The following is a 21,517-nucleotide window of genomic DNA, read 5'->3' on the forward strand; positions in this document are numbered from 1 at the left end:
ACAGAGCCCGATGCGGGGCTCGATCTCATGAAAGCATGAGATCATGACCTGAGTCGGACGCTAAAACCAAGATTGGACGCCTAACTGACTGAGCCACCCAGGCACCCCTAGTCTTTCTCTAATTTATTTTTTTATTAAAAAAATTTTTTTAATCTTATTTTTGAGAGAGAAAGAGACAGGGTGTAAGCAGGAGAGGAATAGAGAAAGGGAGACAGAGAATCCAAAGCAGGCTCCAGGCTCCCAGCTGTCAGCACAGAACCCAACATGGGGCTCGAACTTGCAAACTGTGAGATCATGACCTGAGCCCGAGTCAGAGGCTTAACCGACTGAGCCACCTAGGCACCCCTGGTCCATTTCTAATTTTAAAAAATACACAAACAACGGTTGAATGTATTATTTATAAAGTACATAGACGTATATAAAGCAAAGCACCAAGTTGTGCCTCTTAAAGCCCCAGACCCAAACCTTACTCCTCTCAACAAAGGTGACCACTAGTGACCGTGTCATGTGTCTGTCTGACCTTTGCTTATGCATGGATGTGCCGGGCATGCTTGTTTTTAATTTGTTCTGCTACTAAGTTGTTCTTTAAAGGATTTTGCCTGTTTATACTTCAACCAGCAGTGTATGAGGGTGTCTTTCCTCACATTTGACAGGACTCTATAAGATCCGTCTTCGATTTGTTTGCCAACCCAAAGGATTAAAAAAAATACTTTGTTACAGCTCTTGGATACATTTCTTTGATTACTATAGAGTAATTACTACATTATATATAGTGATTACTATAGTATATTACTATAAATGTAAAATTCATATATTTATTGGATATGTTTGTTTCCTTTGGTTTCTGAGAGAGATGTGATTAATATCTCTCAGTATGATTGTGAATTTGTCTTTTATTTCTTGAATTTTCTTTTCTTTCTAAATTTTTAACATTTTTGTTTATTTTTGAGGGACAGGGACAGAGCAGGAGCAGGAGCAGGGCAGTGAGAGAGGGAGACACAGAATCCGAAGCAGGCTCCAGGCTCTGAGCTGTCAGCACTGATGCAGAGCCTGATGCAGGGCTCGAACCCACGAACCGTGAGATCATGACCTGAGCCAAAGTCGGACCCTTAACCAACTGAGCCACCAGGTGCCCCATTCTTAGATTTTTCAGTATATTTTGCTTTGCATGTTTTCAAAGTAGGCTGTCAGGTGCATACATTCCTAACCATTTAACTGTCCTAAGTCATACCTTTTATCAATAAAAAAGATTTCTCTGGCCCTCCGTCCCTTCACGTTTCTTGCCAAGTGACTCTACTTATCTTCTCACTGATTTCCTGCTTTTCTTGCCTTCCCTTCGCGAAACTTCTTTGTTGCTTTGGAGTATCTTTCTAAATGTAGTTTCAAGGGCGCCCGAGTAGCCCAGTCGGTTAAGCGTCCCCTTCTTGGTTTCGGCCCAGGTCACGATCTCATGATGTGAGTTCGAGCTCCATGTCAGGCCCTGCACTGCAGCGCGAGCCTGCTTGGAATTCTCTCTCTCTCCCTCTCTCTCTGTGTCTCCCATGCTCATGCTGTCTCTTTCTCTCTCAAAATAAATAAATAAACTTAAAAAAAATAAATAAAATGTAGTTCAGTTCTACTGGGTATTAGCAGAAGGGTAAGTTGATGAAGGGCATGGGGCCAAATTCAAAGCCCCTAGCCAGGGGTTTCTCTTTTTATGTGGGGGCTGGGGGACATTTCCTGCTGGGCTGCCATGGTGATGTGTGGTCTACTGGCCTTGGCTGTAGGCAGAGCCGCCCTTCTGTTGGACGTGTTTATTGGTGATTTCTTGATGGGCACCTCTGAGCTCTGCGGTTTGCTGGTAAGGGCCGGGGCCACCGTAGGGTGAGGCCCGCTAGTGCCTGAGGCCTCTGGGGAATTTTGAAATCAGATCTGGCAAGTTGCCCCCTCCTTCACCTCATCTCACCAGCCGTCTGTGAGCCCACAGCTCCTCCAAGTTTAGTTTCAGAGCTCAGCTCGTTCCATCTAGGGCCCTGCCTGTGAGATGACTTGTTCATAGTTTTGACTTGAACTGAGAGATGTCAGTTTCTGCCAACAACGTGGTGAGCGGTTAATCTACGAAGAAGATCAAGGAAATAGTTTTCTTTACGTTTGTTCTTCCGGATGGGGTAGAGAGGGCCCTGCCAAGGATCCACCCTGAGACCTCGTGGGTAGAACAGAGCTTTGGGGCCTAGGAGAGGGATTGGAGTGTCTGAGCCAAGCATGAGTACCTTTGGAAGATGTCTTTACTGAGTCCACTTCCCCAGGCCATGTGAAGAGCAGGTGAGCAGACTCGGTGAGGACCTGGAGTTGTGATCTGGACAGTCTGGAATGAATGAGCTCCTCGGGCAGCGAACTTATATGCCCATGTCTTTCTGAGAGCTTGAAACTCGGCCTCTGAGGTCACATCTTGGCCTCACCTGAAATGCTGTTCTTTGATTTAGTCACATGCCCTGTGTGGTCATGGCTCTTCCCTGCTCAATAACCCTTGACTCCCTGGCTTCCCGCTGCTGGAGGACTTAGTCTGGATTTTATAAAATGCCTTCAGAGCACCTGGTTCACCACCGGTTTTTTTTCTAATCATGGACATGCCCCCAAATACTATTACTAGGTGGTACACTATGCGTTTTCTCTCCTCTGTTTGTGCCCATTTTGTTTTGCTCAAAGAATTTTGCCTTTTGTTTCCTCTCTCCCTTCACTGGTCCTCACCTGGAAATGACCTACTAATGCTTTGTGGCCGGGATCAAATTTTATCTCCTCTGCAAACCCTTCCATGGGTGGGCCCCCATCTGGCTCCTTGAAGCCAGAAATCTTGGACCATCCTGAATAAACTTCCCTTGTGACATATAACATTCCATAATTGTAGTTACGGTTTACCTATCTTTTTCTCTTAGGGGCTTGCGAACCTTTCCAGGGTACCAGTGAGGTTTTTGAAAAATTCCTGTACCTTCAACACTTTACTGGGCCATAACTAATGTCCAGTATGTGCAAATGTCACCAAGAAGCTATTGTTTCCACAAGAACAGGGTTTTTTGTTTGTTTGTTTTTTGTTTTTCATTTTTTAAGAGAGACACGAGATCCATGTTAAAATTGAGGGATAGGCACTGTCTTCCATCCACCATAAAATATTTGGAATTATATAACGTCATCACCCTGAGGCGGGAGAAGAGCTTTTTCTCCAGTAATCCAAGGTAGCATCTTCTAACAGGTGTAGGAGGTACCCTAAGAGGAGACTCAGTCTTCCTACGAGTCTAGGGTCTTCATTAAATCTGCAGGATCCCAGAACTGGGCATTCCATACAACCTCTTTAGGTCACAAAGGACTAGATGCCTTTCTCTACTTTATTTATTAATGTATTTTACAAATACTGAGCATCTGGGATGAGCCGCACCTGTGTGCTGGACATGTATCAGCCAAAGAGATGTGGTCTTTGATCTCATGAAACCTACTGGCCGGTGATGGGAAGGGAAGTGTTGGGGACTTCAGCTGCATGGACAGACTTATTATTACCACTGTGCCCCATGTACCGTTTCTGTACCTCCCTCGCCAGCCCAGGATAGGAGGAATTGAGTCAACACATTGGAAGTCTCTAAGTTAGCATAAGATCTTACCTGTGGGATTTTAGAAAGGAAGGCATTACCTGGAGGAAGGTTGAAAAGAATGCAAATTACATGTTATTAACATATCTGAGGGACGGTACAAGGTGACAGGGAACATTCTCCAGGATATGAGAAACCAGTAGAAATGGCATTTAAAGAGGAATGAAGTTTCTTTTTGTTGTGCCCTTCTACTCCAGAGTGAGAGTATATCCTAGCGCTGAGGTCATGAGGTGGTTTGACCAATGGTTATTAATGGGCTAGACTAGACGCCTGGCAAGCTCAGTTGGATGGCTCAGTTTCCTTATAAAACACCCAGGCTTCGGCTCACATCTCGTGTAGCATTATTATCATAGCAAATGGGCAGTTCCCTTAACCTTAAGAAATTGGCAGATAGCTGGAGCTAACTCCGTAATTTAGCCAAAATTACAGTTATTTTATATTAAAGTTTCTCATGCCCTTTCAAAGCTACGTGTTGACTAACAGAGGAAGGCTTACAATTGCAGTGATTGGTTTTATGTGGAAATAATAGAAACCCTTTATTATATAAGGCCATCTTGGAATCGCTTCTGGGTAGAGAGAAAAGGCGGCGGTCCACTTCAGTGGTAGGTATGCTTGCTTTCTAGAATGGATAATGTGAGATCAGGCCACACTATTCTTTCCTCCCATCTGCATTGGAAAAGGTAAAATAGTTGTGATTTTGGTTTCAACTGAGACTTCTGTCTCTGATTGTGGCATCAGAATGCATGCTGTGGGGACGACTTGGGTGTTTCTTATTCAGGCCAACTTATATCCTGCTCCAGTGAAAATCCAAGAGCTTGTAGTCCCTCATAGCAACTCCCTCTAATTCTGCAATATAGTTCCGTCATTTATGTATTAATCTAAACTGATGTGTTTTTCTGTGTTACATTTGCTCGCTCTAAAAAAATAAGAACAGAAAATGTACAAAGAAACAAGAAAAGGTTATTGACCATTCCGTCACATAGAGGCAAAATGACATCTCATTATTGTTTGAGTCTTTTTTATTACTAGCAATGGCCCACCTATTTTTATATGCTTGTTATTTATTTCTTTGGTTCTCTGAATTGTTTGTTCATGCTTTTTGTTTATTTGTCTGTGTTCCATGGGCTCTCGTTATCTTTTCCCCTTGTAATTGCTGTGAACTTGGGGGGTGGGGGGAGTTTGCTGTTTCATTTTATTGTTTCTGTGATCAGAGGCTTACAAATTTATCACACTGTTGAAGGTTTTCAATATCCAGAGTTTGCACGAATATTCCCTTACATGTTTATGTTGCTTTCCTTTTATTTTGAGTTCTAAGGTCAACCAGTTTGTCTATTTAAAATTTACTCTTAGGAGCACCTGGCTGGCTCAGTCAAGGAACATTCGATTCTTGATCTCGGGGTCGTGGGTTCAAGTCCCATGTTGGGTGTAGAGATTACTTAAATAAGTAAATAAACTTAAAGAAATAAAATTTAGTTTGTTGGTAGGGAGACTCTCACGGTTTCCCCCAACAGAGAGGTAGTAGCCCTAACACCATTTATTGTGTGATTCTTGCCTTATTGGTTTGGGGACACTTCTCAGCATAAATTCTCCAAGATGAGATCTGTTTCTAGAATCTTATGTTTCACACGTCCATCATCTCATTCTTGATTAGACGATATTCACTTGATATTGGACTTCAACATCATGTATGTTTCTGGGATGCCCCCAATACCCTTTCCCCCTCGACTGGTTCGGTATTTATTCTTCCGGTTTATTCTTTCCGGTCCCTGTTGGAATTATTTGTCAAGTGCTAAACTTAGTTCTACAGAAACCTTTGAAAGAGTAACATTTGTAGTATTTCTGACTTATGGAAGTAATACCTGTTTGTATAGAACATTGGAGATTACAGTTAAATATCAAGGAATGAACATGTTAAAAAAGAGCATTCAAGCAAGGAAGTTGGGAGATCTAATTGGCTTTGTTACGCGACTGGGCAGCGACCCATTTAGCAAATGGATGGGCGCTCCGAGCAGTTGTGCCAAATGGAAGGTTTTCATAGGAAGGAGGGTGGGGGCAAGAAGTGATGAGCAGGAGAAAGGATCGGTCCAGACAAGGTCACCTTCCCTCAGTGGGGATGGCTGGGGTCTCATTAGGCGGATTACCTTTTTTACTTTGGGGGATGGAGAAGGGCTCCTGTGATGTACGACCTCATCAGAGCCAACAATAGGAAGATTCCTGACTGACTAGTGAAGACAGCACTTCTGGGGAAGGCTGAGACTGCAGTTAGGTTAGGTGTTCAGCCACAGTTTCGTGGCTTGGCTTAGCATAGGTGACTCTGTGGTCATGCCCATGGCTTTGTCTAACAGACAGAAACGAAGATATATCCCTCTACTCAGACCCTCCTTGCGAAATGATTTTGTTTTTCAGAGGCTAAGACAGGGGTCTTTGGAGTCAGGTAGATCTGGGTTTAAAGTCTCACTCTGCCTACAACTCACTTGCCTTGGGGCTAGTGACTCCAAGCCTCGGTTTACTCATCGGTACAATGGGTATACCTACATTCCTGGCACACCGTGAAAAGTCATGTGATAATGTATACACTGGAAGGTTCCAGCACCACGCGTGGCTGCAAGAGCTGGGCCCACACATGTGTTTGTGTTTTCAGGGGTTGGGGGAGGCGTCACCTTTTTAGTACTCATCCTCCGTCTTCCTCTCAGGGCAGAGGGCTAGCTCAGTGCTTCTCAGGTGATGGCCAAGGGCATGAGAACCCCTGGAGGCTCATGCTTGGACCTGGCAGAAGCCCCTCACCTTGTTCTGAAAGTCAAAGTGAATCGTGTGGCCATGCCCAGATCCATGGGTGGAGAAATCGACTTTGCCTCTTTCCTCAGAAAATCCTCCAGGAAGAAGTCACTTGGCATAGGACCCGCACACACCGAGGGGTGAAGGGTTAATGCACTTTGCCACACAACATAAACAGACTCAGCCAAAGTGCTCTGGCAGTTTGGGGAGGGAGAAGACACTTTCGGGTTAAGCGAGGCAGGGTCAGGTTAGTACGACGGAGGCCCGAGGGGCTGGCGTGTCGGACTTGAGTCCCATGGAGGAGGGCCTGCCCTTGGGGAAGACTTTCTGGGCACAGATACAGTAGCACCAAGGACAGAAGAGTGGCCCAGATGTGGGAAGAAACAGCCATGTCTTGGGGATCAGTGTCCCCAAAAAGAAAAGACAGGCTGGACTGGCCAGTTTGGCCAGAACACTGAAAGGAAACGTAGTCAGGTGGGTAACGCATCTCTCATGGCTGCATTGAAGTTCTAGGAGACAGGTCTTAACCCCAGATTGGAGCTCCGTGAGGGGCTGGGTGTAGGGCAGTGAGGCTCCTGCCAAAAGCAGAGCGTTTTAGGGCCCTTCCATTCCTCTGAAGGATCAGACCGACCGCGTTCTGGGTCTGCTGGGCCCCAGAGCACAGCTATTTATTATTTCCAGTTTGGATCATTTCCTAATGCGTCTTGGCCTCATGCGGCCGCAGGGGCATCCCCCGTTCATTGCACCCCCCGTTCGGAAGGTTATGGAATAAATACCATGTGTGAATAACGTAGGCAGCATTTCCTGAGCCTTAAGCGCACGGAGGTTTTCTCAGCTCTGGCCTGAAACTGTCTGCATTAATTTACCCTTAATTGCTTTTAGAAATTCTGTTCCTGAGCCATTGCTTAATGAAACTCCAGAGTTTTCCTTTTCTTTTTCTGTTCTCGTCAGTCGACTACTACAAGATTAGCTTCCTCATATCCGGAGAGATCCATCTGTAGAGCTGAGAATCTGCCCCTCTCCCGCTCCCTGCCCCTACCCCCCAGTCCTCCTCTCCCCACCCCCCAACCATGTCTGGCTCCTCCTTTCCCTTCTAGAAAAAGCATGCTGCACAAAGCAGGGACCTGTGGTCAGAGTTGAGGGTTAAAGGTGAATCAGCCCTTTTCACAAAAAAAAACCCCAAGACTTTCCAGAGATACAGAGACACAGAGGGTGCCCATGTGACCTCTGACCCCACCTTAAAACTGTCCTAGCTGCCACCTGGCCAAGGACAATGGAGTTTCATGGATTTTTTGGCTACAATGACCTTGTCCTTGGAAAAGCGGCTCTTCCGGACTCTGAGAAAGAGACGTCCCAGGAAAGCCACCGTGGTTCTGTGGCCCCAGTAGGTCACCAGCTCAAGAATCAAAACTGGTTTGGGAGAAGAGTCCAAGATAAACGTTTGTAGGAACTAGGCCGGCAGGGGAGGCCTTGTGTATCCTTTGGGGCTTGAACGCGGCGTGGGCCCGGCGCTGGTCTGTCCCTGACAGTGGAACCATCCGGCCGTGTGGCCTCAGTTCATCCCCTTCCTCTGCGTGCCTGTGGAAAGCCCACGAAAGGTATGAATTCTTGCCCCAGAAGAAAAACAAATCTCTATGCCCATCACATCTTCCATTCGATTTTGGAGGCTTTTCCTGCATGGGGGGGCTCTGTGGACCCCAGGACAGGACCCCGTACCAGGAATGGAGCAGACTGCATCCTGATTCCCAGAAATCACCCCAGTGTGACCGATCTGCGGGACATCCAGGAACTCGGATGCTGAGGAAGGCACTTTGTTCCAGAGCCTGGCTGTGCGGGAACCGAGCTAATGAGGTGTGCTGCTCCTACCTGGATGAAGGGTGCCGAGCTCAACTTGAGGAAATTGAACCACTCAGCAAAATGTGCCTTCTCCCTGGTAATGAGCAGGCCAGTAGAGGGGCCTCCTGCATCTCGGTTACTCAGTCTTATTTTGTAAGGTTTGCTGTTGCTAAAAATGATACCACTCGTCCCTTGGATTATAGGAGAGGCTTGATGAGGAGGGAAGAAAGGGAGGGAATATCGGCCTGGTTAATGCACTTGACCCAAACAGGCTTTCGGAATTTGAGTTCTGATTAGTAAATCAAAGGAGACAGCAGGCAGTTGAGTTCAGGGTGGTGTCTTTTTTAAGTGTTGAAGCGCCATCATTGATGTTATGATTCAGGAGACAATAAGTGATGTCTTTGATCATAAAAAGAGCAGAGAGAAGACATGGGGAAGGTAGGAGGGTTTTCAATGGCTCGTGCAGTAACCATTTATCTGCCAAGGACTAGTGCTGGGCTCTGGGGACACAAGGAGCCCAGCTGCCCCGAAGTGGGAGAGAAGAGAGTGAAGGGTAGGTATCAGGATGGCAGCTTGCGGGGGGAGAGAAAACAGCAGAGGACAGGAGAGTGCCCTTCGGGCTGGGAACATGCCTGGGGTGCGCGTGTTAGGCAGAAAGAAGAGCACTTGAGGCAGAGAGGAAAGAGTGTGAATTGAGAGAGGGCATTCCTGGTTCTGGGAAATATGCATGGTTCACGGTAGCTGGGGGAACGGTGTAGGAGCTGGGGTTGGAAGGATGGGCTGGGGCTGAACTGGGAGCCAAGCAAAGGAGTCTGAACGTGACTCTGAAAGCAAGGGAGAAGGCAAGGAGATCGTTAACGTGGACGAGTGTCCCGTTTGCATTTTTGGAAGCTCATGCTGGGGGCACCTAGGTGGCTCAGCGTGGGACTCTTGATCTCAGGGTCGTGAGTTCGAGCCCCATGTTGGGTGTAGAAAGATCATGTTGGCAGCAGTGTGGCCAGAGTGAGGCTGAGCTGCAGAGGGGCAGGCTGAAAGAGGACTCCAGTAAGTGGCCTTTTTTTTTTTTANGGGACGTGGAGCCAGGGCAGTGCCAATGGCCGGGGGAGAAGGGCAAGGGCCACAAAGAGAACGTCAAGATGGCAGAACCTTCAGGATTTGGTGGCCGACTAGACCAGGTGAATGGGTCATGATTCAAACTTGCCTCTAGAGAAGAGAAGGCGGTGCCCCGCGATGAAGACAGGAAGACGCAGACAGAGCAAGGTGTCAAGTTTACGCGTGCTGACCTTGTGGGGTTTACGAGACATCCAGGTGGCCGCGTCCAGTGGGAAGCCGATGCTTGAGCGAAGGTCCAGGCTACCATGTGGGTTTGGAAGCTTCAGGGCATGACAGTGAGAGCCAGAGATTAGGATAGAGTCACCCGGTTAGAGTCTATAAAGTGAGACCAGCAAAGGGCAGAGAAGGAGCCTTGAGGAATCTGGGGATTTGGAGCCGGAGCAGAAAGGCAACTCGGGAAAGAGAACAGGTGGCCGGGGCTGAACATGTGGGTGAGAGAGAGCGGAGGTGGGACTCGGGGGGACCCTGGGCGTCCCAGCGCCCAAGAGTGAATCACATTTACATGAGGGGAGAGGCAACAATGTTAAATCCTGCAGAAATGAGGGTGGGAAGTCTCTGCCGAGCCTGGCCACACAGATGTCATTGGAAATTAACGAGCAGTTTTAGCGCAAGAGGGTAGCTTGAAGCTAAGTGATGGTAGTGGCGGGGGGAACGGAGGGGAGAAGGCAGGAGAGACCTGAGATGGGAGAAGGACGGTAATTAAAGCCGTGGGAGAGGGTTTTGTTTTGTTTTGTTTTTTTACCTTGTTTAATTGGGAGAGACCTGAGTATCTAACTTCCTGCCTCTGCTTCCTTCGGGGGAGGAGGGGTGGAGGCCTTACACTGACGGTGTCTCCCATCTGCACCTGCAGAGGAGACGCATGCCGAACTTGATGGGGACCTGGGCCCGGGGTCTGCCCGGATGCCAGGTGAAGCTGATGCTAGAGGCCCCTGACCACTTTTGGAAATTCCTGCCGGTGGCCTTGATTTCCTCTGCGGAGTAAGAGGCACATTTCCCTACACGAGGGAGGCTGGCCAGAGGAAAATGGTAAAAGCAGAGAGCAGTGGGTGGCTGGGGGGAATTGAGGGCTTTGGTCTGCCTCAGGGCAGCTCCTCGGAGGGCCATGGAGGCTGGAAACCTTGAATTTGTCTTGTCGTCAGCTGCACGTGTGAGACTTTCTCTCTTTATCTGTCTCTGTCATTATACCAGGTAGTCTATTTACAGGTGGATGGAGAAAGAGAGAGAGAGAAAGAGAGGGGAAAGGGAGAGCTAAAGAGAAAGAGAGACATTTATTTAAAAGCATTTGGCATACACAATTGTGAAAGCTAGCGTGTCCAAAATCTGCAGGGTGCACCGGCACCGTGGGGACCCAGGGAGGAACTGGTGTTGCAGCTAGAATCCAAAGGCAGTCTGCTGTTGGAATTCCCTTTTCCCTGGTGGGGGCGGGGGGAACCTCAGTCCTTTTTCTCTTCAAACCTTCAGCTGATTAGATGAGGCCCACCCACATTATGGAGAGTAATCTACTTTAACCCAAGCCCGCTGGTCTACATGTTAATCTCATGGGGGAAAAAAGTACCTTCAGAAACATCTAGAATAATGCTTGGCCAAACTACCACGGCCTAGCCAAGTGGACAGATAAAAGCAAGAATTCGAAGCAGTGAGCTGTGCTTTGGGATGTGACCTCATCATCTGCCCCCCCCCGTCCACAGTGAGCCAGAGAGAGGAGGGAGCGGTTCAAGCGGTTCATCTCCTTGCTGGACGGAAAGCGAAGTTGCTGTTGTTGGTGTGACATGGGAAGCAAGTGGAGTAGTCTGAAGATTCACGTCAGTTGGCGTGTGCGGTCTCAATGGTCATGGACATTCCGGGCTCGGGAGCTTGGGCATTTTTGCAGTAGGGCTTCCAAGGAGGGGTCCCATTTCTGTTCTTGGTTGCCCGTAACCCGTGGCTTGGCACAGACCCCTTTACACATTTGTCTTTTCCTTCCTGATTACCTCTATCTGGCAAGTGGACACCACTGTTTGGAGAATGAATCCCCCTTGCTAAGTGGCCGGGCCACAGCGATGCTTTCTTGGGGATGGGGCCCTTTTGCTTCTCAGCTTGAGATTGTGGGGTCTGCTGCGGACCAGTGAGGGCATGGCCAGCCCAGGGAAGCGTGAGGCCGTCTGGGTCAGGGGGCAGGTTGCTGGTTCTGGAAGTATGGGGGGTGGTAGCACGTGGGAGCGTTCCAGGCTTGCTCTCTTACGTGAAGCCCATTCGGAAACTGGACGGTGGGGGCACCCAGGTGGCTCAGTCGGTTAAGCGTCTGACTCTTGGTTTCCGATCAGCTTATGATCTTACGGTTTGTGGGTTCGAGCCCCGTGTCGGGCTCTGCGCTGACAGCATTGAGCCTGCTTGGGATTCTCTCTCTGTCTCTCTCTGTCCCTCATCTCTCTCTCTCTCTCTCTCTCTCTCTCTCTCTCTCTCTCACACATAAATAAATAAACATTTAAAAAAATCAAAAGGTAGACACTCCAGGACCTGGACGCTCCATTCTGACATGGGTCTGAGGTCATGGTGATGTGACGATGGTGGCCGGGCGTCTCCCACCTCTACCCACAGCAGTGGGAGGAGTGGATGTGAAGATGTGTGTGCCCCAAGGCTGTCACTGCTTGGGGCCAGTCAGCATGGTATTTTCTGACTCAAGCTACCTATTCTGTTTGCTCCCCCAACTCGTCCCCCCTCTGGTTTCGCGGTGTGCTGCTGACACCGCGAGGGCCTGGACTCCGCCGTCAGCTGTAAAGAACCTTTATTAATTGGCCTTTATGGCTTTATGCATGTTTCTGGTGCACTTAGAAAATGACAATGAATTAGCCCGGTAGGAACTTGCAGAGCTGGATGAGAGCAGGGTTCCAAGCCCTGGCTCTTTCCCACTCCATCGTGCAACAACCTTAGTGAGATTTCTTCTGGAAGGCCCTGGAAGGCCCTGGAAGAGACACAGAAGGAGACCTAGTGCTTCTGGGCTCTTGCCGGCTGCCCTTCCCTCTGTTCTTCACTGTGCAAGTTGGATCCATTGATCTGTCTTTCCAGCCCAGTTCGTGGCTCCTCTTCCCTGCCCTCCTGATCCAGCTCATTCTATCCATCACGTCTGGTACGGAGACAACCATTTGGCACCTAGTGTTTGCTGCACCGCATTCCCAGCTGCCTTATTCTAAGTGTTGAGTGTGTTTTAGCTGCAAGGCCCAGGACTCTTGCTTAGTGACAGCAGGATTGGGGCCTGGGCCGTGAGACGTGGGGACTGGTCCCCACACCCTGGTGGGACGCCCCAGAGCCAGAGCTGATGGTGAGTGTCCAGGAAGGCCCTGCAGATGGGCCACATGGTGACCATCCGTGTGAGCTGAGTGATGGGAGAGACAGAGTAGGCCCTAGAAGGGGCGCTCTCACCTTACACCCGAGGGATTAATGACCGGGGGCAGGACCAGAGACAGAGTAGAGCCTGAGTGCAGGCCTCGTGTGCTGTCCACCATACCCGGCCCCTGTGGGAGAGACATGGGGACAGACAGAGGCAGGCAGGCAGGCCTGGGTGCGTGAGGGCTGGAGGGGCTCACTAGCAGCAGGACCCTGACAATGCCCCATGTGGCGGAGGGCAGCCACGGCCTGTCTCCTTCAGTTAAGGGGCTTCTGTAAACTCCCTGGGGGGGTCCCTGCCCTGAGTCACAGCCACGACACTAGGAGCTCTGCCTGTGTCCCCACCAGCCTTGTTAACCCCCAAGCAGGTGGGGCTGGCTTCTGTCTGCAGGCATCCTACCAGACGGGAAGTCTCCGGGCCGGTGCTCTGTCCGTCTGCAGATGGCTGTGTCCTGGTCAGGGCTTTTAGGGCCGCGCAAAGGAAGCTGACTGAGGCTCAGACAGATTAATCCACTGAGCCAAGGTCTCCCAACAAGGAAGAAGCTGGGCTAGAAATTGTGTGGAGGTTTGTCTGCCGGTCAGGCAGAGGCACTTGGAAGAGTCTAGACATCTGATGATAATGTTCACTTCCGGGCACCCTTCCTGCTATTTTCAGGCTGCTTGTGTGACTCGAGGGCAAGCGACTTCACCTCTCTGGGCCCCCAGTTTCCTCATCTGGGAAGTGGGGATGATAATACTGCCTACCTCATAAGGTTACCATGAAAGTTGGCTGAGACAAAATAGTACCTAGAAGCTTCCAGAAGCTTCTGGCTCACAGCCTGCACTGTATAAAGGTTGGTTAACATCATTGTCATCATCCGGAACATCCTGAGCTCTCCTGGCCCGCATTGCATCTAAATTCTTTTACAGCATTGGGGCTGTTTCAGGGTCATTTTGTTGCCAGGGTAGCAGACTGGGTCCTAAGTGTCACTCGGTGCCTCTGATCTGCGTACCACATTGGGGTCATGGAAGTTGTCCTTAAAAGGAGGTCCTGGCATGGGCAGCTCTTTGGGCTTTATTTCCTGCTTGGAGGCCTGGCCCTTGACCTTCTTTCACGTCAGCTGTGATCTGGTGGGTTTTGAGATGGCCACTTTTCCCCAGCTCTCCTCTCCTCGCTCAGCATCAACGAAGGGAGGCCATGGATACTTTTGGTGCTAAATGAAGTCAATGCCAATGGCCATGGTGTGAGGGCACTTAGAGAAGGGGAGACGGTTACCCTCCAGGAGCCACCAAGTTCAAGAAAGTATCCCAGGCATATGGAGAAATGGACGTACAGAAGGATGGATGTAAGGTGTCTGAGAGATCTCACGGGGTTGGTTATTTGTCTCTGCTTTCTCTTCTCTGTGAGATCAGCTTTCCAGAGACTTCTTCTTGTAGCTCCCCTACCAGAGGGCTGGGCTTGAATTGCTTTGTAGCCTCTTTGGGGCCTTACGTGTTGATTGAAAATTATCCAGACTTTAGTGGGCTCCTGGGTAGCTTAGTTGCTTCGGGTTCTGTGTCTCCCTCTCTCTCTCTGCTCCTCCCCTGCTCATGCTCTGTCTCTCTCTCTCCTATAAAAAATAAACAAACATTCAAAACAAAGTTAAAAACCAGCGTTCTTTCCTTGGTCTTTTTTTTTTTTTAAAGTTTATTTATTTATTTTGAGGGGGGAGGGGCAAAGAGAGAGCGGGGGAGAGAGAGGATCCCAAGCAGGCTCCGCACTGTTACTACAGAGTCTGACGCGGGGCTCAAACCCAGAAACCGTGAGATCATGAACGGAGCATAACCAAAGAGTTACGGAGTTATGGAGTTACGGAGTTGGACCCTTCACCGACTGAGCCACCCAGGCGCCCCTTTCCTTGGCCTTTAATGTCTAGGGAGGAAGACTGGGCTTCAGAAAACAATCTCTTAGCCTAGCTTATTGCCTGATACGTAGAAGATGTGCAGAAGACGCTGGGGAGACGGACACTGCGGCTTTTAAGCACTGAGGACTAGGTGCTGACTGATACATGTGCCACTTACAATCACACCCCTGGTACCAGCCAGGGCAGAAGATGAGCACAGGAAGGAAGATGAAGCGTGGTTGGTGCAAAGAAAGAGGCTCACTGGCCATCGAAACACAGAGAGAAAGACCTGATATGGCTCCTACCCCAGCGGGTTGATACTGAATTCCCACTGAGGCCTGATGACTCACAGACAGGTGTTCCAAACCGCACATGCCGGGTGTCCCACTCTGCATGCGGGCCGACGTGAAGGGAGCCCTCCCAGTTGTCCCTGGGTCCCCACAGAATTGAGGGGCGGAGGGTGCTGAGCGCCCAGTGCCCCGGTGGCGGGCACGGTGCTCTGGGGGTGAGCGGGCAGGTGGACAGGTGGATTCAGGGAAGGAGATGGTGGGCTCAGGGCGTGGCTTCCACCCCCCCCTCCATCTCTGTATAGTGGAACACACAGGGCTCGATGTGGTTCCTGGCACCCCGACTGCCTTCCAGGCTGCAAAATCCAGGTGAGAGAAGCCTCAGAGGTTGAGGACGATAAAAGAATAAATTCGGGATCTGCAGCACACCCAGGAATGAGCAGAGCCTGGGCGATGGGCCACAGAAGCTGCCAGGCACTTCAGAATCCACAGCGGGGGTACCGTGTGCTCATTTTAACAACAGAGGCTTGGATCCGGGTCCTAGAAATCACAGGCTTCCTCTCAGAAATGGGTCAGTGAGCAGTAAACAATCTCTTGTCTGAAAGAAGATGGTCGGCAGGAAAGCTGTCTTAAAGTCTGGATAATTTTGCTTTTTCTTTTTGAGAGCTAGAGAGACAGCATGGGGTGAAGGGCAGAGAGAGAGGGAGACACAGAATCTGTAGCAGGCTCCAGGCTCTGAGCCATCAGCACAGAGCCCGACGTGGGGCTTGAACTCACAAACTGGGAGATCATGAGCTGAGCCGAAGTCGGATGCTTAATAGACTCAGCCACCCAGGCGCCCCAGAACGCTGGTTTTTGTAATAATAAGTGTCTTCACCTTTTCTGCCCATTGTGAAAGCCTGAGCACATCGGGCCTGGGAGAGGTGAATTGTGCACTGGGCAAAGATAGAGACCCGGGTCGGCCAGGCCGGGGAGGAGACTCCTGGGTGGGTCCTGCAAGGAGGGTCTGGGCTGTGTGAAAAGTCTCGAAGCGTGGCCCATGCGACAGGGAACATATAGAAATGAACGGAGGAGCCAAAGGGGGCGATGGGAGTGGGGGTGGGGGACAGCCAGGCAGACTGGGTCATTGAATTAGTTGGTACGTTGCATTTTCACAGGGCTCTCAGACAACCCTTATGAGGATCTTAGGCAGGGACCCACAGCGAGGTGTGGTGCAGATTATTCTGACAGTCTTAGAGATGAAGAAATATGAACAGTGTGCTCAGGGTGACATGCCCGGTGTGTGATGGAGCGCTTTCTCATTTTTGAAATCCCTGTCCCCCGCCTCCACCATGGTTTACAAATGGCCACCTTGGCCCATCTGAAGGGGCAGGATGGGGGTTTTGAGGCTCCCACATTTCCCATGTTACCCTGGAGGCAGGAGTTGCCTGCTCCAGCCAAGAGGCTTGACTCAGAACTCAGTCTTGATAGCATCATGACCCCTTTGTCTGTGGGCAGAGAAGAATGTGCTGGTGCCATGCAATCTGGTCTTTTTGCTTCTCAGTTCCAAGGGCCAGAGGCTGTTAAAAACAAAGGACCAAAGACACCAGCCCTAGGGCTGAGTGCTCAAATAGGTGGGTGTGTAGGACATGTGTCCTCTCGGGTATGGGCTGGTGAGTAAGCCGCCAGCATTCCAGGCTCAGGATGGTCTTGGAAGGACCTTCTGGGGTGCCCTCCCCCCTCAGATCACCATGCAGTAAATGAGATGATTCCCGCCGACCGCCCGGGAGCCCGTCAATAACCATTCTAATCTCCCTGGCCGCCCCAGAAGTGAATTTACAGCGACATGGTAAAAATGAGGCTGTGTGATCAATGGATCGGTCTTCTCCAGGGGACACGAATGTATATTGTAACAAAACTTTATTTTCTTCCGAAAATTGCCTGCATGATGAATATGGCCCGACACAGCCCAAGCTGTTGCGCATAAAAAACAGCCATTTTTCTTGCTCTTCCTCCAGTGCTTCCCCCCAACTCCATTTCTTCATCCCGTTTCCTTTGTTTTCTCCTCCAACACATGTGCTATATATTGTTCAGTCTGACACGAGGAGGAGGAGAACGAATTGAAAAGCCTTCGTGCCTTCTCCCATGCTGCTTGGTTTCCGCTCCGTCTTTCCAGTGCAGCTCAGCCTAAGCAGAGACCCTGATTTGTGGGAGTGCTCCCCCAGACAGAGTGCGGTGCTCCCATAATGGAGCCACACAGAGCACGTTCCCTGGGTGTGAAACCCGCATCCCCGGGAGCTCCAGGGAGGCCAGAGCTCGACACCCCTGTGTCCAGCCTGGGTGAAAAGGACTCTTCTTTTATTCCAATTTTCAGGGATGGGGGACCTGCTGGGTCCTAGGAGGGAGGACCTCGTAGGCAGGTGGTCCCACCTCCGGTCCCCAAGGAGATTCTAGGAACGCTTGCAAGGAGAGTCGGGGTGTATCAGGCAGCACACGCTTATGCAGGCAGAGGCTCTACTTCCTGGAATGTGATTATTTGCATGTGCATTTTACGTCGTATTCTAGAACATGCGCTCTACCCGAGCGGGGTCTCCAGTAGATGTGTTAGTCTAGGTTCCCCCAGAAGCAGACAAAGAGTTGAGTACATCATTGATTTGGAAGGTGGAGAGAACACCCCTAGGGGCGTGGGGAAGTAGGGCCCAAAGGGAAGGCAGCTCCCAACGGGTGTGGTCGGCGGATAGCCACTGTGGGTGACGGAGCTTAATTTCACCAGAGGGGCTCCGGGAGTCAGTGTAAACCGCCCTCCTCGGAGTCAACCTGCTCCTGGGGCGAGGGGGCTGGGGTATTGATCCATCAAGTCCTGGGCGTCTCTGGATGGGGGTGGATGGGGATGGGGTGGCAGCAAAGCGGGTGGGCAGGTGGGCGCCGAAGTGGGCCCAGGCGGTGTCTATGGGCACGCAGGTGGCCTGGGATATGCTAGATATGAGCCCACGACTGAGTGGCAGATTTGGGAGAATTGGGGCCGGATCTAGTCTTTGTTCTTCGCCAAGACGGGCCAAGAGGGGACCTTGGGCGGACGTGGGCCGTGTCCGTCCGCAGTGCCCGTGCCCTCCACCCTCCTCTGACCCTGCTCCGCTGGCTCTCTCCCCCAGGTGCAAGGAGCTGAAGTACTCCAAGGAGCTGCCCCAGATCTCCATCATATTCATCTTCGTCAACGAGGCCCTGTCTGTGATCCTGAGGTCAGTCCACAGCGCTGTCAACCACACGCCGACACACCTGCTGAAGGAGATCATCCTGGTGGATGACAACAGTGACGAAGGTATGGGGGCCACCAAGCTGCACGAGCGTTTTGGCGAGGAACACGGGGGTGCACCACGTCAGCAAGAGGGAAATGCCGCTTGCGTTGTAGCCTGAGCCCACCTGTCTGTCTCCTGTCCATGGGGCACAGCCACAGAGAGAAAAACATCTGGACGAACGAACACTGGTCCATTAGACCTTGTGTCCCGTAGGGCTTTTAAGAATAAATTACTGGGCAGGGCGCCTGGGGGGCTCAGTGGGTTAAGCATCCAACTCTTGATTTCAGCTCAGGTCATGATCACGGTTTGTGGAATCGAGCCCCATGTCAGGCTCCATACTCCCAGTGCAGAGCCTGCTGGGGATTCTCTCTGCCCCTCTCTCTCTCTGTCCCTCCCCAGCTTGCTCTCTCTCTCTCTCTCTCCCTCCCTCAAAATAAATAAACATTAAGAAAAAAAGAATAAATTACTGGCAGGGCGCCTGGGGGGCTCAGTGGGTTAAGCGTCCAACTCTTGATTTCAGCTCAGGTCATGATCACGGTTTGTGGAATCGAGCCCCATGTCAGCCTCCATACTCCCAGTGCAGAGCCTGCTGGGGATTCTCTCTGCCCCTCTCTCTCTCTGTCCCTCCCCAGCTCTCTCTCTCTCTCTCTCTCTCCCTCCCTCAAAATAAATAAACATTAAGAAAAAAAGAATAAATTACTGGTGGGGCATCCACCTTCAGCTCAAGTCATGATCTCATGGTTCGAGCCCCGCATTGGGCTGGCTCTCTGCTGTCAGTGTGGCACCCACTTCAGATCTTCTGCCCCCCCCTCCCCGACCCTACCCTGCTGTTCTCTCTCTCTATCAAAAATTAATAAACGATATAAAAAAAAGAGAATAAGTTACTGACCACATATCTGGATTCATTTTCCCTTCCTCATATTACCTAAAGTAGATGACCAGGAATGGCCGGCCGGATTCCTCCACGCTCCCCAGCCCCCAGCCCCACCTCCGGGCATGATCCTTCCCCAAGAGGTAAAATAAAAAGTGAAATTCTGGGGGCACCTGGGTGGCTCAGTCGGTTAAGCATCCGACTCTTGGTTTTGGCTCAGGTCATGATCTTATGTTCGAGCCCATGTCTGGCTCTGTGCAGGTAGGAAGGAATGTGCTTGGGATTTCTCTCTCTCTCCCTCTCTCTCTGCCCCTTCCCCATCTGAGCTATCTCTGTCTCTCTCAAAATAAATACATAAACTTAAAGAAAAAATAAGAAAGTGAAATCCTGCCCTGGGATGGGAACCCACCACTCATCTTGCGTCTGAAGTCCTCTCCGGGCCGCTGTGCCCAGAATGACTGTAGGTAGGAAGGAGCGGTGTGTACGGGGTTTCGGAATTCCCCTCTCATTAGACGGATGGCTCAGTTAAAATATATACAACAAGCCGGTATTGAGCAGCAAAAACAAAAATCCTCTGAGGTCCTTGGAGTCAGGTCTGCAGAAGGCCTGGTGTCGAAGTGGCAGTGGGTGGGTCAGGTGTTGGCTCCTGGCCTACGATACGCACATGCTGGCCACGGGGAGAGACCCCCACCGGCCGATGCTGGGAGAGGGGGCCAGCCAGGGTGCGTGCTGAAGGCCAAGGAGGCTTATCGTCTGAGCCACAGGCAGGCTCTAAAGCCCTGGCTCTCGACGTGCCGGGCAGAGAAGGAGAAAGATTACCAGCCCGTGTGTGTTCCCAGGTTAGGAGAGGGGGACCAGGAGCTGGGACAGTGCCACAGGTGCAGTGTGACACCTGATTATCTCCAGGAGCTGTGGGTGAGCCTGTCCCATGTCACCGGCCCAGGCACCAAAGGCCCCCTGCCCCTTCTGAACTGGCTGGCTGTGCCCCTGAAGGGCCCCAGGGTCCCCGGGCTCAGCAATACGCCAGCCTGGGCACCACCTTCTCTGTGGCCTTGAGAGTTTGAGGACCGAGGGGTCGTTGGCTGTGTTTTTCACATCCTTATCTTTCTCTTTTTACCTCCAACCATTGCGTTATCTGTAGATTCTTCTAAAACCGACAAGGACGGGCCTCCTGTGAGAACGGGACGTGTTCGGTTCCTCGGAGGCTCTAAACCGTCTGGCGAAGTCTGTCCCCGTGACGTGGCTTCTGGAGCCCCTCACGGCATGCCGTGTGCCCGCCGGGGACCTTGTGCATCCCTGATCCCACTGCCCTCCACTTGCTGGCTAAGCCCCACCCACTTGTTCCCCAGGCGTACTCTAGTGTCCCCTCAGAGACTCCTTTGTGGCCATCCTGCGGCCCTTGCCGTGTGCTCCCTCCACACACATTAACCTACTGGAGCCCGTAGCAGTGATACCTCCCAGTCTCGCACAACTGGCCTCCCCGGGTGCCAGGTAAGACATGGTTCTGCGGGGCCTCTCTGGCACCCGACCCTCCATGAGTCTCGCCCAGCCTGGGGGTGAGCGACGCAACCATGAAGGAGGCTTGCAAAGGGCCAGTGGGGGGCTAATGGCCTCCTGGCGGGCGGCGGGGGGGCAGAGAAGAGCTGGCAAACCCGGAGAGGAGAGCGGGTGCTGGATGGCACCAGGGTGAGGACTCACTGCCAGGGGCCTCCCTCCCCTGAGAGAAGCCAGAGACAAGTGGAAGTCCAAGCTGGTCTCAGCCAGAACGGAAGCTCTGGCCTCTGGTAGGCATCTTAGTTTGGGCTCCCCCAGGGGCAGACCCTGAGACAAAGATTTGCGTGTGCTAGTTGACTTGTGACGGGGAAGAACACCTCTCGGGGCTCAAGGAAGTAGGACAGGAAGGCAGTGATGTGCAGGTGGCCCCTGTGGGCAATGCAGCCTACCCTCACTGGAGGGACCCCGAGAGCCTGTGTAAAGCCCACTCCTCCTCTGACTCAGCCTGCTCCGGGGCGAGGGAACCGGGGTATTTACTCACCTTCTTCAGCTCGCCCCTCAGAACCTCCTGGAGCCTCACCGCAAGGGAAGGTCAGCTTCAGGAGGTCTGGAGTAGGGCTGAGAATTTGCAGTTGTTAACAAATTCCCCGACGGTGCTGATTCTGCCGATGCGGGGACCCCACATCGAGAACCACTGAGTTAAGTACCATTTCAGGGGTTCATATTTAAATAAAGCCGTTCAGTGAGTGAGAAAAAGGGCAGGAGAGAGATGTGATCCAGTCTGACCATAAAGTTAATTCCCAATTCTCCTCCTCTCTCCCCCCTGCCCCCTGCAAATACCCAGGGGACCAGGAGGAGACTCTGTTAACTCTGTTTCCCCCTTTTCTGTCCTTCATGCTAGCTTCTGTATTTTCTCTAGGCCGGAAGTGCCTTCTCTTTAGCTGGAAGAGGGACTTAAGATTTCTTTTCTCTATTGAGATTTTCTTTGTGACTGGTATTATTGAGTTTTATAAATGTTCTATAT

General features: G+C 51.1%; 1 protein-coding gene across 2 annotated transcripts in view; it reads left to right on the plus strand.

Moving 5' to 3' along the window:
• Positions 1-21,517, plus strand: part of GALNT17 (polypeptide N-acetylgalactosaminyltransferase 17) — a 440,178-nt gene that overhangs the window by 180,057 nt on the left and 238,604 nt on the right. For both annotated transcript variants that reach the window (XM_077777925.1, XM_077777924.1), the window contains exon 3: positions 17,985-18,151. In XM_077777925.1, coding sequence (XP_077634051.1) covers positions 17,985-18,151 — 167 coding nt within the window. The remainder of the gene's footprint in view (positions 1-17,984; positions 18,152-21,517) is intronic.

This window comes from Crocuta crocuta, unplaced genomic scaffold, assembly GCF_008692635.1.
Source record: "Crocuta crocuta isolate KB4526 unplaced genomic scaffold, BGI_CrCroc_1.0 scaffold217, whole genome shotgun sequence".
Lineage (NCBI taxonomy): Eukaryota > Metazoa > Chordata > Mammalia > Carnivora > Hyaenidae > Crocuta > Crocuta crocuta.